Source organism: Colias philodice, chromosome 19 (genome assembly GCF_061535455.1).
Source record: "Colias philodice isolate Cphi_HAF_F1 chromosome 19, ilColPhil1 Martin Lab GWU primary, whole genome shotgun sequence".
NCBI classification, from domain to species: Eukaryota; Metazoa; Arthropoda; class Insecta; order Lepidoptera; family Pieridae; genus Colias; species Colias philodice.
This window is the reverse complement of record NC_143104.1, coordinates 1,293,934-1,313,438: the sequence shown is the minus strand read 5'-3', so window position 1 is coordinate 1,313,438 and position 19,505 is coordinate 1,293,934. Positions and strand designations below refer to the sequence as shown.

The 19,505-nt window shown below is 33.5% G+C and overlaps 1 protein-coding gene across 1 annotated transcript in view; it reads left to right on the top strand.

The window, feature by feature from the left end:
* Positions 1-18,819, top strand: part of LOC149479730 (adipokinetic hormone/corazonin-related peptide receptor variant I-like) — an 82,555-nt gene extending 63,736 nt beyond the window's left edge. Inside the window, exons 6-8 of the mRNA XM_089707516.1 lie at positions 3,936-4,126; positions 14,476-14,537; positions 17,571-18,819. Coding sequence (XP_089563642.1) covers positions 3,936-4,126; positions 14,476-14,537; positions 17,571-17,675 — 358 coding nt within the window. The 3' untranslated portion in view covers positions 17,676-18,819. The remainder of the gene's footprint in view (positions 1-3,935; positions 4,127-14,475; positions 14,538-17,570) is intronic.
* The last annotated feature ends 686 nt before the right edge of the window (positions 18,820-19,505 follow it).

The following is a 19,505-nucleotide window of genomic DNA, read 5'->3' as shown; positions in this document are numbered from 1 at the left end:
TTATAATCTGATAGCTTATTTAATAAATTTATAATATTTTCTTTAGAATGTATCTAAAAATCAGATCTAAATACTAATGTAGACGTAGAGCCAAGCGTGTAACTCTACACGTTTATCTCTACAATACAATAGTATTAGTAGATTTTTTTCCAAGTAATTCGGATTTGGGATTTTATATAGTAAAGACATAAATAATATTAGGAATTAGATAATTTGTAAAAATAAATTGTAATGCAAATATCGAATTGTAAAGAGTTGAAATCACAACGTAAACAAAATTCTATCTACCTAGTCTATTTTGAAACATGCCATTTAAAGTTTCAAGACTGTCAGAGACGTATTGCAATAAAGCTCTGCCTACACAATTAATCCGATTACAAAAAAGAAGGTAATTCGTACTTTAATGAAGAATTTCAATATGTACTGTAATGATATCACATTATGCTTAATTTATTATCTTCTTCTTATATATAAAATTCTCGTGTCACAATGTTAGTCTGCATACTCCTCCGAAACGGGTGGACCAATTCTCATGAAATTTTCTGTGCATATCGGGTAAGTCTGAGAATCGGCCAACATCTATTATTCATATGTACCACGGGCGAAGCCGGGGCGGACCGCTAGTTTAACTATAAAACTGTTGTGTATAGTTAGGAAATGCCTAGAAGCAATACAATATTTAGTTGTCATTGAATTGAAACTTTTTTAGGCGAGTTGAGAGTAAAATTTCATGATCGCGTCATGGCAATATTGTCACGTCATGGAGTAAAGCAACGATTTTGGTATCTTTGAATCTTGCCAAAGAAGTTTCACATCTGACACGTGTGCTTGGCACACAAACACACGTACACTTGTACTTTAACATATAAATCGTGTTTAAACATTCAAAACAGCCACATACTATTTGTGTGAACATCGGAAATTCATATAAAATATAAACATTATTGAATAATTAAGCCTAATAAATCATGTATGTTTAATTTAGCTGTAATTTCATTCATTAGTATAGGTATATTTATTTTAACTAATTTACGGGTAGTAACTATTGATATAGGTAGTAGGTATACTAGTAGTTCGCCCACGACTTCGTGTGTAGGTACTTTAAACGACTAAGAACGTATCAGCACAGGTATCAGCTATTCAATTAGTATTCCATTTCTACTTAACATTTATTTTCGTAACAAAATTAAATCTAAAGACTTAGCAGAAGTTCAAGATAAAACTTCTGTGACCTTAATTTTTTTAATCAATACATCTAAAAATATTGTCTCCGTCTATTTATGTTTGTTAAAAGCCGAATAAATATTTCCAAATAATTACGCTAAATGGTAAATACTATGTCACTATATTTACTTATTCTATTCTAGCTTTTCTTTTTCTTAAAAGATGGGAATTTATGTACGATAACTTTTTTTAAATTCACAAAAAAGGTTTGTTTATTTATAATTATAAAAAAAAGTTGCTGGCCGTATACAAACGCAAGAAGAAAATGATTCAAATGATGTTCTTATTTCATAAGCCTTATTCTTTATTCGTTTTTGTTTTACGTTTTTCTTTTGTTATTTTTAAGTTCTGTGTTTGTGAATTAACGAGTTTGTTGATTTTTTTGTTACAAAGATAATTGTGTGTTGGATAATATTGTTATAATTATTTTTATTATCTACGCTTTGAGACTACGTCGGCATTGTCTGATAGGTAGGTTGTTTGTTTTATATACGGCATATGGCATTTGATATCAATGAAAAAAGTAAAAAGTTGTTTAATATATTATTAACCAGCTTTCCGCCCGCGGCTTCGCCCGCGTTTTCAAAGAAAAACCCGTTCCCGTAGGATTTCCGGGATAAAACCTATCCTATGTCCTTTCTTGGGTATCAAAATATCTCTATACCAAATTTCATGCAAATTGGTTCAGTAGTTAAGGCGTGATTGAGTAACAGACAGACAGACAGAGTTACTTTCGCATTTATAATATTAGTATGGATTATTATGTCATTGGTATAATGTAAACATCGTTGGATATAATAAATCTTTAAATAGGTAGTTAAATAAATCTGAGATAAAAGTATTTGGGTATGATTTTCCTTTTGAAAGTTTTAATGAATAACGTGTGTGATGTGTGTTTATTTCTTTATATTCAATCCGGCCCTGATGGGCGAGACATTAAAATATTTTTCCATAAGCGTTCTCGTTTACATTGCAATAACGTTTTTGTCGGGAAAATACGAGCACTTTTGAGTAGCTTCGTTGGTACAATAACATTCTACAATTCTAACATTCATTTCAAATAGTTATCTATACTAATATTATAAAGCTGAAGAGTTTGTTTGTTTGTTTGTTTGTTTGAACGCACTAATCTCGGGAACTACTGGTCCGATTTGAAAAATTCTTTCGGTGTTAGATAGCCCATTTATCGAGGAAGGTTATAGGCTATATTTCATCACGCTACGGGCAACAGGAGTGGAGCCACGGGGGTGAAACCGCGCGGAGCAGCTAGTCTCTTTATAAGCGAAGACAGCAATGTAAATGTAGAGCACGTTGGAGTTGTATTAATTTTTGACCAAATGCTTTAAATTACAATTAAATTATGGCAATAATTTTATAATTATTTTTACATGGTGACGTTGGTCAATTAAAAAGTTAGGATTTTTCCCGCCCAATTGCTCACATGGATATAAAAAAAATATAAGAAATTCAGATTTATCGTGCGCTTGAAATAAAAATAGTTTGATAAAAAGAATCTGGACGAGTGGAATAATTCCTAGACCACGAAGTAAAGTACATAGTATAATAGAAATATATACGAATTAAAGCACATAGTGTAATACATAATGAAATATAGATTAACTTTTATATGTATAATACGGGTGGGTATTAATAGATTATCAAGAAACCGCATCTTATCCACAAACCACATTCAGGGAATTGCCTGCCATTTGCAATTGCAGCACGTTCCATATCCACTAGTCGAGATCAATTATATTTAATACAAGTTGAATGAGAATCTGTAAGCTAATAAACGGGTTCACTCAGAGCGAGCAGCCTCGCGAAGCAATTATTACGCGAGGCAACCACGTCTAATGCTAAAAATTTCGAATAGATACCTCCGGTTCAAGGAGATGGAGCCGTGAGTTATGTTGGATTCAGCCTGACTGTAAAAACCCCACTCTGTTCCATCGCGCTGTCTTGGACGGAACTGCTGTAACGGTTCCTGCTAAGGTCTCTTAGCGTGTGTCTCTACCAGTGACATTCTAACTCTCAGTCAGTGTGCTCATTAGTCATGTTCAATATGATATGTTCAACCGTCCATACGTGGCTTGGCCGGCGAAAATGACAGTCCACGTCATTTTCCTCGGTCGAGCCACGTCAGGCTACGTTCACACTGATCGAAATGCTTCGCGCAGCAATTGCTTCGCGAGGCTGCTCGCTCTGTGTGGACTTAACTAATCGCGTAAACATGTTGAAGTATTTGCTAAAACTTTGCAAAGTGCCGGCGGCGATATTTACAAGAATCCACTTCAAGTGCTAGAGAATTTTAGAACTTTTATATTAAACTTCGCTTGCAATGGAACTACCTGTGTACTTTTTATTTCTTTGTGAAATGTTGTTGAAAGTTAAATAAAGGTGTCTTGCAGTCAAACTTCAATTGTTGTCACTGAAATGATTATCAGTTTCTGCCATTATTAAAGTTTAATTATATTGTTATTTGATGCCAAATGAAAGAATGTCTATACTTATAATTTTACTTCTCAATATTCTGTATGTTTGTCTACCTGACTGATACATGAACATACTACAAATTACCGTGCAAGAAATACGGTTTGTGTAACATTTTCTTATTTGTTTAAAGAGAGCCGAACTAAAACACATCTTCGAAATTATTAATCACAGTTTTAAATTTAGTTTTCGAACACATTTTAATGGAAAACTAATCACAGGTACATGGTAGACCGCGACTCCGCGTCCCGGGTACCAGCGCAAGTCCAGGACCTACTGTTCGCGATGGCCGTCTCCAACTCCTGTATGAACCCACTCGTGTATGGCACCTACACCCTGCGCCTGCACGGCTCCCTGCAGCGCCTGATGAAGACCCTGTGCTGCATGAGCGGAACTGCTTCTGATACTTTGGGTGAGCTTTTCCTAAGAAGTAAAGCTTAATGTTATTATTTGAATAATGTTCCCGTTGTTGATGTTGAAGATTTATATTTTCCTTTATTTTTTAACGGACAAATGCCACAGTACAATCAAAGAGCCTTCCGATATCTTTTGTTGGTCAAATAATGTACACAAAGTACTAAGTGGATCAAAATTAACTAAATAAATATTTATACTATAATCCAACTAGAATCCATCACTTAGTTCATAAAGTGAAACGAATGCAACATTATTTTCTGTTTAAAATTTTGCAAATTTTCGCGAAATATAAAAATTCTTCCGCGACTCATGACAGCGACGAACGTAATTCTTTAAATCCTCAACAAGAAAGCACTGCAATTTATGTCATAAAACGTTTTAGTAGTCCGAAATAATTGAAAAATAAAATTATCCTTTTTTTGAATTTAAGTTAGAGTGCATATGGATGAAAAAATGCATCTATATGTTAAATCGAAACGATAAACCAAACTAAATCGTTTTTAGAACTATTACTTTATGTTCCTCGTCTTTTTTGGGTTGCCTGGTAGAGTTCGCTGCCAGCGATAAAGCTGCCTACTGTACATTGATTAATTTATTGTTAAGTTTATAAAATGTATCCTGTATGGTGTACAATAAAGTATTTTTCGTTCATTCATTCATTCATTCAGAACCTCAATTCATTGTTATTATAAACTATGTATGAATTCATGAATAAAGCTTTGTTTATTTATTTAACTATAATTTCTACTTCGTAATATTAATAGTTTTCTGAAATTAATATTTGCATAAATAAATAAAAATTATTAAACATACGAAAGCTCTTCGTGACTATCTGAAATGCTTTCACATCTAAACCACTGATCCGGAAAACTGAAGTCTGAAACTAAACTGCAAAAGACGATAGGGTGGATAATTCATGTCTTTAACAAGTAACTTGTGGGAGTTCACTAAATAAATAAATAAATTATTGCATCGAAGCGTTTCGTGCGAGTGTAACCTAGTCTTAACATATTCGTAACTACTTGCAATGTTCATATTAAAAAATATTTAAAAGCTTACAACACAGCATAAGATGCACACCTTATGCTTATCCAATGTTCTATGCACAAAACCATCGTCGTTATAATAAATAGTCACTTAAATAGTCACGTAAATAGTCACTTGTAGGTACAACCAGATAAAATATAATACACAGATACCTAATACATTACTAAACAAATTTACATCATCGCTGTGTACGTAATTCAACTTTTGTGGCAGATAATAAATATAATAGTTCCAAAGTTTTCGCTAAAGTAATTTCCGACTATGCACCGCTGTTCGCTCAATGCATATGAAATAATACAATCCTGCAAGTTTGCGTGGTAGCCAGTTGGCCAGAAATATTCAAACGTATAAGCGAATTTGTGTTCGTAAACTGAGCTTAAATGCTAAAGCAACATGTAGCCTATGTAAGTGTATTTTTGGTGCAAAATTGAAAAACAACAAGTGGCAAGGTAAGTGAGTTATGTGAGGGTCAGTGTTGCTGACGTAAGCGCTTAGATTTACCCGACTGTGAAGAAAAGCTATGGTTGATACTGTACAGTAAAGTATACAGAAGGTCTAGTTAAGTAGTACCTAATCATTTTAATTTTTTCAATCAAGAATTTAAATTCCGACTAAATTTAAATCTAAAATTTAACAACAATGGAATTTTTATGTCGATTACCAGTGTGTGTTCTTCAATGTCTATATTTTTTTTGTGAAAACTGTCTGTCTGTCAGTCATTTTTCTAGGCAAATGAAACAATTATTTAAACTTTGAACTTGTTATGTTCTTCCAAAAACTGAACAATAAGAAGTGCCTTTAAAATATATTATTATTCATAATATTTACCAAGTATCAGATAATAATAACGAAGAGTAAAATTTATAGTCAATTACCAAGAAAAAGATTCTTGCACCAGAGTTTAAAAATAACACCTACAAAATTCATACTATAATGTTTCAAAATAATTTAAATTAGCGAAATCAAATTATTTCGTACTCGTAGACTGCCGGCAGCTATCTGATAATGAGGTTTAATAAATTTTCTACCGTGTAGTTAGGTACTTAATTATTATAATAATAATAAAATGTAATAGCAAAATATAAATTTCAAATAGTAAATAATGGCTAGGGAATCTCATTATTTATAATATTGTTATTAAGTCTTACGGATAAAAAAGCTATTTCATAACTAAAATGAAACTTATACAAAAGTTTTGCTGCTTTTTTATAGCTACTCTATTATTTTTTATGTGCCTTTATTAATTCGTCTGTTCTGTCGACATTATCAACTGACATTCCAATTTTATTCCTGTTACCTACAGCCTAGTTCCACAAAATATATGATTATAATAAAACTTAATGATTCGTAGAAAGAGCTCCCTGGGTTGTAATCCCTATGCTGCGTAAAATAAGAGCTCTCCTACTAAAAGAAAATCGGTCATTAAAACACCTATGAAAGCTTCCCATACTTTAATAAATGACTCTTAACAAACAGCTTAGATATAAGCATGTATAACGTATATGTGTGAAACATTTGCTATTTGGAATTCAAAGCCTTTTGTAAAGTACGGTCAACGACGCAGCTATTGCTCGTTGAAGCAAATTCTAGTACGGTTTTGGAGGGCTTTAACAACCCTTTATTAGCGACAAGACAGTGCCGGCCTTGGGAGTGGCAGGGCTCCGGATGTAAGGGCTTCTGAATGATATCAATACTAACTTAACACGTAGGTACTATTAATGCAAAAGTATGTTTCTTTTGTCGTTCACGTCGCATCGAACCTTTATGAAATGATAATATGTATGTGTCGATAGTTCTGAAGCTAAGTAGTTAAGCTAATTTTTACTTCTAGTTTTATGTACGCGTGTGTAAACACTATGGATTAATTATTATTAGACGTTTAATAAGAAATTGCATATTATGAGGTAGCTTAACCTTTTGAAGATCTTTTCAAACAGCATACTGAAATTAATGAAATTTAGTCATTTTGGAGCAAATCTCAACTCAACTCACATACATAGATAATTCCGGTTTTATTACATTTAGTACTTACATGTACTCAATAAAACTAAATTTAACAAAAAAAAGAAATAAAATGAATCATCAAGGGCCCTTTAAATACGCTAATTGATTGGGGCCCCGCAATCTCTAAAGCTGTCACTGATTGCTCATAACACATAGATTCACATAAGGACAGTACTTATTGAAGATCACTTCCAAATTTGTGATGGAAATAGGAGTACCTGTTTTCTTGATGTTTCAGCTCTAATTGGAAATAGTGTTAGAAATATATCGATCTGTTATTAATTGACACTTTAGTTTCTTACATTTCTTAAATGGAATTTACTAGCTGTGCCCCGCGTTTTTATCCGCATTGCTCTGCTCTTATTGGTCATATCGTGATTATATACTATAACTATATAACATAAATCTACCTCCCTCGATGGATGGACTATCCTGTAGTGAAATAATTTTTCAAATCGGACCCATGGTCCTTAAAATTAGCGTTATCAAGCAAATAAACCCTTCAACTTTATAGTTATAGTAGGTATAGGCTGAATATCATTAATTTTGCTAATCAATCGGCCTCGTTTAATCAATGGCTATGGCTACTAAATAATGTGTGATATTGATTAAACTGGTTTCTAGCTGCATGTTCCTTTATTTAATTTATATGTTTTATGAGAAATTATATGTAAATATGAGACAAATCTATTTAGTATTTACTTATTAGGAAACACAGTTTGAATAATATTTAACCAAAATTGTATTTATTTTAAGAAAAAGCTCCGACTGAACATAATATTATGTAATCAATCATACTTGGAATAGAATGTTTTAACAGTCGAGTAAAATAACAATTTATTTGCGACCTTTTGTTATTTTCGTTATCCATTGAGATCAAACCTATTGTTTATCCGGAATATTGATGCCAATTTCCGAACCATACTCAGCTGTAAACAGAATTTAATCTTTGTTTTTCGGTTTAATATGAAATTGTATAAAGGCATGTTGGAGAGGATTTTATCAATAAAAGGACAATCGCTTTTGTTTTCATGACAATATTATTTGTAACAAAGATATATGTATGTATTATTGTTGGATGAATTCAACCATGAATTCATTGATACAGTATAAATAGAAACTCAAATAATAAAAATAATAAACATTACATTAATAAATATGAAGAACACAAAGTATTATTGATAGAGTAATAATAATGACTTATTTAATATCGGAACACGTTTATGATTTTTTTAATAGTCCAGTAGTTCGATAATATATATATAACTTACAGGGGAGGAGTAAAGAAAATATTTAATACATACGGACATACATACAGGAATTTCAGCGAAGACGCGGGAAAAACTAATAGAGAGAATAAAAATAAAATTCATTACAGTTTATAACTTTACAATTAATATTTAAGCGTAAACATGTTTTGAAGTAAATAGAAACAAATGATACTAAACATTAATCTCTGTCAAGAAAATTTATTTATAACTAGCGGTCCGCCCCGGCTTCGCCCGTGGTACATATGAAAAATAGATGTTGGCCGATTCTCAGACTTACCCGATATGCACAGAAAATTTCATGAGAATCGGTCCACCCGTTTCGGAGGAGTATGCAGACTAACATTGTGACACGAGAATTTTATATATAAGAAGATTACAGGTTGAACTGGGTATATTTATTTATGGTAAACTTCCAGAATGTAATAACCTGCATGCAAAACAGTTAAAATGACATTTTAATAACGCACTTAACACCAAAACGTTTACTTATACATTTGGACCGATCACTATTAATTTTGATACATAATAAATTAAAAAAAAATACGTGTGGCACTCGAGCACTGCCGCGGTAAAGCTATTGCATGCCTTCAAGCCACACCTCCGCCCGTCGGAGTGGGGAGTGTGAGGGTTTTTTCGTTACGGAATTTCTGGATTCGGTCCCCGCGCTCAAGACCCGCGATAGAAGCTATGCAATAGCTTAAAAAAGCCTTTTATTTCCTTAATAAAATGTGTTTTACATTTCAAGTGTTCTTAATATTAGTTGATTTGTACAATGAAAAAATTAAAGTAAATTATTCTAACATAACATACCTACATAGTTTAATTTCTTACTTATTTTTTATATTATTATTAAATTTATGTTGAATTGTTTATCTTATTAATCTTTATTAAGGACCTCTTAAGAGTAAAGGCCTCCTCCTGTTTTCTCCATTCTAGTCTGTCATTTGCTTTATTCATCCAGTTTTCTCCAGCTAGAGTCATTTTGATAGATACATAACTCAAAATATGGATGAAATACAGAAAACTTTTTATCCCGATCAAATCCAAAACAAGCGGCTAGTAAAAGTTATTTCTTACTAGATTTACGCCCGCGGCTTCGCCCGCGTTTTCGAAAGAAAAACCCGCATAGTTCCCGTTCCTGTGCAGGGATTTCCGGGATAAAAGTCTACGTATCATTCTGGGTCTTCAGCTACCTACGTACCAAATTTCATTGTAATCGGTTCAGTACCATTTACGTGGAAGAGTAACAAACATCCATACATCCATACTCACGAACTTTCGCATTTATATAATACTAGCGGTCCGCCCCGGCTTCGCCCGTGCTACATATTTCGCAATAAAAAGTAGCCTATGTCCTTTCTCGGGTATCAAAATATATCCATACCAAATTTCATGTAAATTGGTTCAGTAGTTTAGGCGTGATTGAGTAACAGACAGACAGACAGAGTTACTTTCGCATTTATAATATTATTAGTATGGATTAGTACTACTAACTACTAATTTATGAGGATTTACAAATCATCACTACCCACTTCTTAACTTTTTTTATCACAAAAACCAATTACAGAGTACATCCAAGTGAAAAAGTGAATATTACAAGTAATAAGAAATGAAAATATCGCTTACCAATATAATTCCAATTTATAAGTTTAATATTATGACGGATTGGGATTTATTTACGGACTAGCACGATCAGGCGATCAAAGTTAGTGGGCTGAGTTAATATTATATTGATCTTATTACAGTTCGAACCTTATGAAATTCTGTACCTAGGTAAATGTTGATGTATATGCTTGTATATTATTATCATTACACATTTATTATTGCTTTAAATTCATAATTAATTTGTTTGTTTTATTTCTCCCTTTTCAGGGGTTTGTTTGCTAGGGGCGCGGGCTATTTAGCCAAGAGACCCTAGGTAACTTAGGTTTAACTATCGGTTACAGTAGTTTCGCTGTCACTAAGAAATTTTCGCACAATACGACAAGTATTTAATATAGCTGCCTTTTGCATTGTAATGTATGTATTTTTTGGTAGATCTAGAAGTTTCTTATTATTCTATTTTTATTATACTTATATATTCATACTTGATTGGAGGCGCAAACTATTCATCTGGGTATCTGGCAGAATCATCAGCGTTGTGGAGCTTGCTCCCACATTTGTGTACTTATAACTATTGTAATTTGTAAATTCCTTATTATTTTGTGTTATTTTATGTTTGTTTTCCCTTTTTTGTATTGTGTTTGTGTATTATTATGTATGTTCTGTTGGTTGCAATAAATCTTTTGTATAATTATTATTATTATATATATTTGTAGGTACCTATGGTCTACATTACCTGGCATATCTTCTGTCAGATACTTATCTGGCAGATATAAGATATTAAGAGGTATTAATCTATACTGTTTTGTTTGTTTGTTTGAACGCGCTAATCTCAGGAACTACTGGTCCGATTTGAAAAATTATTTCGGTGTTAGATAGCTCATTCATCGAGGAAGGCTATACGGGAGCGGAGCCACGCGGGTGAAACCGCGGAGCGCAGCTAGTATATTATAAAGACTATTTTGAGAGCCTCTAAATGTACATACACAGGAAAACTTTTCCATTAATTCTGACAAGTTAATACGCTTAGGCTTAAGCTTACAAAAAGGAGTTTACATTATTTGTATATAATTTTAAGTTTTATTATTCATTTGTATAACGTAGTATTTATTAATCTTTCTTGCAATACATATACAGTATACACACAGTAATCGGTACTATACAATAACCATATTATTAAGGTAAATATTAGTTAGGTACGTACTTATGGAGTTTACTTGGTTTCATTAAGTGCATATGTCGTGGCCATATCGTAAATTTGCTCATTTCATGATATGACTGGCCATTTCACGAAATGGTCGCATTTCGTGAAATGGCCAATTTAGTTTGGCCACATCATGATGTGGCTTGAGCAGATCAATGATAAGAAATCGTTTCACGATATGGCCAACTAAACGCGCGGTTTTTTCATGAAATGATCAAAATTATTTGATCATATCGTAAAATAGTTAAGGTGCGTATAAATTAAGCGCGGCAGCCGCGCGAGCCAATGTTCGACCAGAGTTGACGTTCATTTGCTGCGCGAGCCAATATGTAGATATATTTTAAGTTGAACGTAGTTGCCGCGCGCGGCAGGCGATCCATCACGAACATCTCTTCTGTAGGACGCCAAAAGTGTAGTCATTTTCTTTTTCAAGTCAGGAATAGGTATATCCATTTTCTTACTGATTTCTACCCACGCATCATACCTCAGCGATTTATTGTGGTATTGGGAGGATTTGCTGTTCCACAAAAATTCATTAGCGCCATACAATTGTATTAGTAAACGGCACTTTTCGTTGTCCATTTTTACGTATACGCCGCGCGAGCCGAATCACCAAAACTACAAACCGTCCACACGGCGCGCGAGCGAACGCCTGAAGCTCCTTTGATGCGGTCTCAAAAACCGACAGTGAGCGGATCGCCCCGCGGCACGTTCGAGCGCGGCAATGTTCGCGTCGCCGCGCGCGGCGATCCCGTCTACATAGTGCGCGGCCGCCGCGCGCGCCTATGTTCGATGGTTTGCCGCGCTTAGTTTATACGCGGCTTTACATTAATCATTGGTAGAGGCGCTGCAAGCTCTGTGTTTATGTGATAAGATGGCGGCCGCTGGCGAAAATTTAATTATTCGCAGTTAAAAACTTCATAATTCGTTTAATAACAATATGAAGAAAGTCATAGCAAAGAATTTACGACGGTTCGAGTACTATGGAAAATGTGGATATCTTATATGTATTGAAGAAAAAATGCGTCTTAAATAAAAAAATTTAAGACGCATTTTTTCTTTTAGGATATATATTTATATATCCTACTATAGTATTATAATTGTTTTTTAAAAAGCGATCCGCTTCTGGCACTCGCCGGCCGCTGCCGCGGCACGCTCGCTTTGCTCGCTCGGCTCGTGCGTTGTTTATCAAAGTCTAACTTAACCTAACTGTTTTTTATTGCAAAAACGATTCGCTTCTGGCATTCGCCGGCCGCTGCCGCGGCACTAACTTAAATGACATTAAACAAGTTTTTAGAATATTCTGATTTTTTTTTAATATTTTATGGACTCTTTATATTTTATACGATCTGGCCAAATGTGGATGGCCAAATCGTAAAACGTTGACGATTTAACGATCTGATCAAACTATGTTGGCCATTTCATGAAATGCGACCATTTCGTGAAATGATCGATCATATCATGAAATGAGCAAATCTACGATATGGCCACGACACATACATAAGTTGTGAGAGCTTAGCTGTACAAAAGTTTTGGTGGGACTTCTTATTATATCGTAAATAATCAGTTAGTAATATTTTGGAGCATAACAATTTTCAAATTAATTTTACGATAGAGTATTTTATTTGTGTTTTTAGATTTAGAAATTAAAGATATTATTTATTACGGGGAGACTGCTCACATGACGCTCGTTGTAAAATATGCGAAACGTCGCGTCGGTCTAAATTATAATATAACTAGCTTTCCGCCCGCAGCTTCGTCCGCTTTGTCTAAAACCAATACAATACCTACAAAACAAATAATAAATTATATACTAAAACCTTCCTCTGGAATCAGTCTATCTATTAAAAAAAACCGCATCAAAATCCGTTGCGTAGTTTTAAAGATTAAAGCATACATAGGGACAGAGAAAGCGACTTTATTTTATACTAGCTTACCGCCCGCGGCTTCGCCCGCTTTGTCTAAAACCTAATAAATTATATACTAAAATCTTCATCCAGAATCATTCTATCTATTAAAAAAAAAACCGCATCAAAATCCGTTGCGTAGTTTTAAAGATTTAAGCATACATAGGGACAGAGAAAGCGACTTTATTTTATACTATGAAGTGATGAATAAACAAAAAAATCTTAAATTTCGATGTTTAAATATTTGTTATTAAATGTTAGTAGATAATATGAGATGAGCAATATACCAGAAATTATAGCTAAAATCTCACAACTTCAATTAATTTACATCTACCAATGTTTACTAGAGAGAGTGTTTACTTATGGCAGTTATAACGTTAGACTTGAATAAATAATAATTTAACTACGCTATTACTCTAAAATTGCACTATATGTATGTATGTTAACTAAGTAGTTAGTGATATAGATGTATAATTCCTAGATTTAACACATTTCCTGGAATAAGCAAATTCCATTTACAAAAACTGCTTTCCTATTTTGATGAATTTTAATATAAATATATGAAGCTGTGTTTTAAAGAGTTTTTTTTTTCAATTTTTATAGAAAATGTCACGCATTGATGTGAAGAGTGCATGCGCGGAAAGTCAATATAATTGAATTTCCCTTAAGATGCTTTTATAAATAACTAGCGGTCCGCCCCGGCTTCGCCCGTGGTACCTACATGTTTACGTTTTCTCTACATAAAAACCATCCTCGTACTTCAAGGAATATAATAAAAAAAGAATTATCGAAATCGGTTCAGCCGTTCTCGAGTTATGCGCTTACCAACACATTTTGCGATTCATTTTTATATATAAGAATAAGAGGAAATGTTTTTCTTGTTTCTTATGGAATAAACGCAAACCCATTTAAGCTTGAATTTGATATTTTTGGTTTAATGGCATTCAAATGCTTTATAAAATAATATAAATTTATAAAGAATAGAAAAAATTCGATCCCATTTAAGCTTTTTATTCCGCAGGAAAAACTCTACATTATTTTTGAGTGATTTTTTATTTATTCATATTCTAATTCTATTAGCTTTTATCAGCTTCACCTATATGTTTGTATGTAACCGACTTTTTGGACTTGATTTTTGCTAATTTTTACGGACAGATTTAATTCAAACTTGTACCCTTATCAAGAATCGGTGACAATACAATAATTTCATTAGATTCGTGTTTTTTTAGTATATTAATTATCTTGTGTCAATCCAGACGGAGCCGGGGCAACTAGCTATGATGTAATTCAATAATTTATTTGTTCACAGGTACGTCAAGATCGAGTTCATCAAGGAATAAAAAGATGGATACACCAATAACGACAATGAAGGTATTATTTCTTAATAACTTTCTCCATATTTGATTATTATTTTTGCTTTCAAACTTGAATGTAGTATTGTTTGTTTTACGTATAGATAACAGATAATGTGTATTGTAAAGTAATTGTTTCACCTTTCGAAAAGCAATTATATTCAAACATATCCCTACTAATATTATAAATGCGAAAGTAACTCTGTCTGTCTGTCTGTTACGCTTTCCCTCTTAAACCTCTCAACCGATTTTGATGAAATTTGGCACAGACAATCTTAAGACCCTGAGAAAGAACATAGACTACCTTTTATCAACACACCACGCGGGCGAAGCCACGGGCGGAAGCGAGTATACTATAATTAGAAATCGTTTGTCCAGCCTGTCTTACACATAGCCAAAAGTCTAAGAATAAATTGTAGATATGGCTAAGAAAGATTAGTGTATCTTTTTATTTCGTATAATTGATTAAATGATTAAATCACAACTAAAACTAAAACTGTACTTACTTAACTAATTATTTTTCACAATCTCTTTTTTGTTTCTTTGAACATTGATAAAACACTTTATAGTTGTAATTAGTAGCTAAGTAATTGATTTCGAAATTCTTAAAATCTACTAAAAACTATTTCAAAGTGAAATTAATTAATTAAGTAATGTAATATATTTTCTTTTTTTACAAAGGTCACCTCAGTCTGTCCTTTATTTGATTTAAAATAAAGTATCTCTTTTGAACACTGAAATAACTTTTTAATCTAGTAATTTTTGGCATTTTCACCTAACACCGTTTTATGAAAGATAACAAAAAATATTTTAAAAGAACATTTATTTATAAAAGTTTTTAAAAGTATTCACTGCCATCATATTACTGTTTCTTTGAAAGTACAAAAATATTTTAAAGTAAATGTTTCATTTGTTTATTTATTAAAAAGATTTTAAAAGTATTCACTTAAGAGGAGGCTCCCTAACATAATTTCTGGCACTGAGAGACCGGTTAGACCGCTACGGTGCTAGACGCTAATACAGCCGTAATAAAGTTGAATATCGCGTGCGCTCTTTGACCGCGTTCGAGCTCGAAATTAAATCTCGTAAGTCTCAATACTTATTTCGTTTATAACTAAAGTAATAATTGATCTGGAGAAAAAATATCTTGGAATTGGATAGTAAACTATATTTTCTTACTGTAAACATTTATTTTAGACATAAAGTCAAATTAAATCTTTCATAAATGTAATAATCCTTAAAAATGGCATTATTTTATGAAAAAAAAATGAATCGAGCGAAAATGATACAATTACGTAACTATCTTGTATGTACATGGAAAGAAAAAGACCCTATAAATCATATACTAAAGTTCCTAAAAAATATATATAATATAATAATCATAAAATTAAAGAATATTAATGCAAATTCACATAAAATTTAAGGAGCCTCCTCTTAACTGTTTCGTCATATTTTCATTTATAATTTATTAATAATTAATCATAAAGCTGTCGCTAGGTAATTAATTAAAATACGTAGTAGTATATTATTGTGCTGAAACAAGCAGCCCACATAATGGTATCATTTTAATATTGTTCAATGATGCTCAGATGATGTGTATTGTATTTCTTAATTAACTTGAATTTATATTATAATTAAAATGAACATGAGTCTCTTTGACTGACCGGTTGGCTTGGTTGGTAGTGGCCCTGCCTTCCAAGTCAGAGGTCGTGGGTTCGATTCCCACCCGGGGCAAATATTTGTGTGATGAACATAGATGTTTGCTCGGTGTCTGGGTGTTAGTTATCTATATAAGTATTTATTTAAAATTATTTATGTATGTTTATCAGCCATCTGGTTTCCATTACACAAGCGAAAAGCTTAGTATGGGATCAGATCGTGCCGTTTGTGAAAATTGTCCTGAAATATTAATTATGAATGTTATTTCGCACGTGGTCGTGGGTATTTTTTTTTGTAGTCAGATTATTGTTTTGTAGAAATAGATTTACCTATTCTTTTCTCGTATCACAAATGAACTGAAATAATTGTTTTCCAATACAGATACCAAATGTAACTTTCATTTCGATTTTCTTTCATTTAGGTACGTGTTTCGTTCATTCCTTTTGAGACGTATGATATTATGTAGAATATTGTATCCAACACCGCTCAATCTTCTTATAATTTAAATTAAAAAAAAATAAACATAATAATATTATAATATATTATGCCTGTGATGCATACTGCCGCTTTATCTTTTTATTATAATATATGTTGTTACATAATGTATTTTGTAAAATTGTAAAACTGACATGATTTAAAAGAGCAACTATGGAGTTTCTTGCCGGTTCTTCTCCGTAGATACTGCTTTCCGAATCGGTGGTAAATTTTAAAATATGTAATGACGTTTCAAAAGTGCTTCTTTAAGAAGTCTAATTGAATAAATAAATGTTTGAGTTTGAGTTTGAGTTTACTAGTCGCGCCGCGCGGTTCACCCGCGTGGCTCCCCTCCTGTTGGTCTTAGCGTGATGATATATAGCCTATAGCCTTCTTCGATAAATGGGCTATCTAACACCGAAAGAATTTTTCAAATCGGACCAGTAGTTCCTGAGATAAGCGTGTTCAAACAAACAAACAAACTCTTCAGCTTTATAATATTAGTATAGATAAAAGCTCACACATAACAAACTGTTTTATAATACCTGTCCCGGCAAATATTTTTTCTCTACATCTATAGAAAATATATACTTAGTAGATGTTGTTTATTGATTTATTTGTTTATTTTTATTTATTTGTTGTTCTCAGACCTACCCGATATGCACACAAAATCATGAGAATCGGATTGAGCCGTTTCGGAGTTTTACTTCACTACACCGCGTCACGAGAATTTTGTAATATATGTATTTTATTTATTGAAGTGAAACTTCTTTAGGCTTAAACTTTTTCGTAAGGCGACGATTTTGGTGCCTTTGAATCTTGCTAAAGAAGTTTCACTTCTAACACGTGTGCTCAGCACACGCGCTCTTTTTTAGTTTTTATTTCTAATAAAAATTGAATTAACTGTTTGTCTATCTAGAACGGTGGTGTTAAAAAGCAGCTCGGCGTGCGTTTCGCTGAGACGTCACTTAGCGCGGTGGGCGAACGCGGCGAGGCGGTGGCTTGGTGCCGCGCGCCCGCCTGACACCCGCCCGCACGCCTGCACTGCGCCAGGCATGAACGGTGCCGTGTACTGCACGAGTACTATAAGGCGAGGACTAGCCATGTATAGTGTGATCAATGTCGCGAGTACTGTGAGTACTTGTGTGTGGTGTGTCGCGAGTATTGGCAGCCTCGTGTATAAGTTACGTTATAGTGTGTGTATATATACAAGTGTTTGAAGGCCCGCTCGCCTGCACTGCGGCAGGCACGAGCGGTGCCGTTTACTGCACGAGTATTACAAGGCGAGGACTAGCCATGTATAGTGTGATCAATGTCGCGAGTACTGTGAGTACTTGTGTGTTGTGTGTCGCGAGTATTGGCGGCCTCGTAAGTGACCGGCGCGATGTGTCATCATGTAGGCGGTGGCACGGTGCCGCGTGCTGCACGAGTATTACAAGGCGAGGACTACCCAATTACCCATGTATAGTGTGATCAATGTCGCGAGTACTGTGAGTACTCGTGTGAAGTGTGTCGCGAGTTTTGGCGGCCTCGTGTGTAGTGTGTAGCGAGTATTGCAGGACTCGTGTATAAGTGACGTAACAGATTGATGAGTTAGCGTGGAGCCGGTGGCGTTATGACTTGCTTTGCTGAACGAGTTCTCCGCATATGTAATGTGACGAGTGTTGCGAGTACTATAAGTCGAGTATTGAAGTACTCGTGTGTATGTAATTATTATAAGTGATGTTAGGAGTAAATTAGGTGGAATACGTGGATGTGGACTCATGTGCTATATCTAAATAAAATGTTATGAACCAGTATATAGGTTAATAATAAGTCATGTATAAAAATAAAAATAAATTACTCATAAGTTAATCAACTTTAAGACTAAGTCTATGTTTATGTATATGTTTTTGTGAATTCATATGGTAATTCTAGCTAAGTATATATGTATATTTAAAGGAGTAAAGGTAATGATAAAAAGTGGCGGATTGACTTGTTGACTGAGTAGGTGGATGCCTAGGGCGGCACATTTTTAGACGTGGAAAATTTTCTTCTTTCACATTACAGTTACAGGAATATACTTAAATCGCTTCCAAAATAAGAATGATTAGATATCGTTCTTATTTTAATGAAATAAGAAGTCTACTAAACAGTAAATATGTGAATCTGCCACTAATGGTAAAAGACTTGAAGGTTAATTAAGGAAAAAAATAAAGACTGCGTGTGAAATTTATAGAGATATTCAGTCAAGTAACTCAGTGGTTCTTAAGAATGTTAATTAAATTATTAGTTTAATGGGTTAGATGTATATTCTTTTATAAAGATCGTCATAAAATAATGTCTGCCTCTGTAAATATTCGCTTTATATTGTTTTTGAAAATCAAAAGATATCCTACTACCATGATTATTGATTACCCATTGAACTAAAAGTATTTTGAGCTTGTAATCCATACTAATATTATAAATGCGAAAGTAACTCTGTCTGTCTGTCTGTTACTCAATCACGCCTTAACTACTGAACCAATTTGCATGAAATTTGGTATAGAGATATTTTGATACCCGAGAAAGGACATAGGATAGGTTTTATCCCGGAAATCCTACGGGAACGGGTTTTTCTTTGAAAACGCGGGCGAAGCCGCGGGCGGAAAGCTAGTACAGTATATAAGATAGAGCATTTGAGAAGCAAAATAATGTAATAGAATGACGAAGGACTTAAACTATTTCATAGTAATTAAGATACTAATATGACAATATTGGAAAAGTATTAAGTAAAATCTTAATTACATTCTAAGCGCTTAGCTTACGGCTAATATGCCTCATTAGATACGAGGCAATATTATAGCCTTGTAAAACAATGTTCTATTACGCTTCC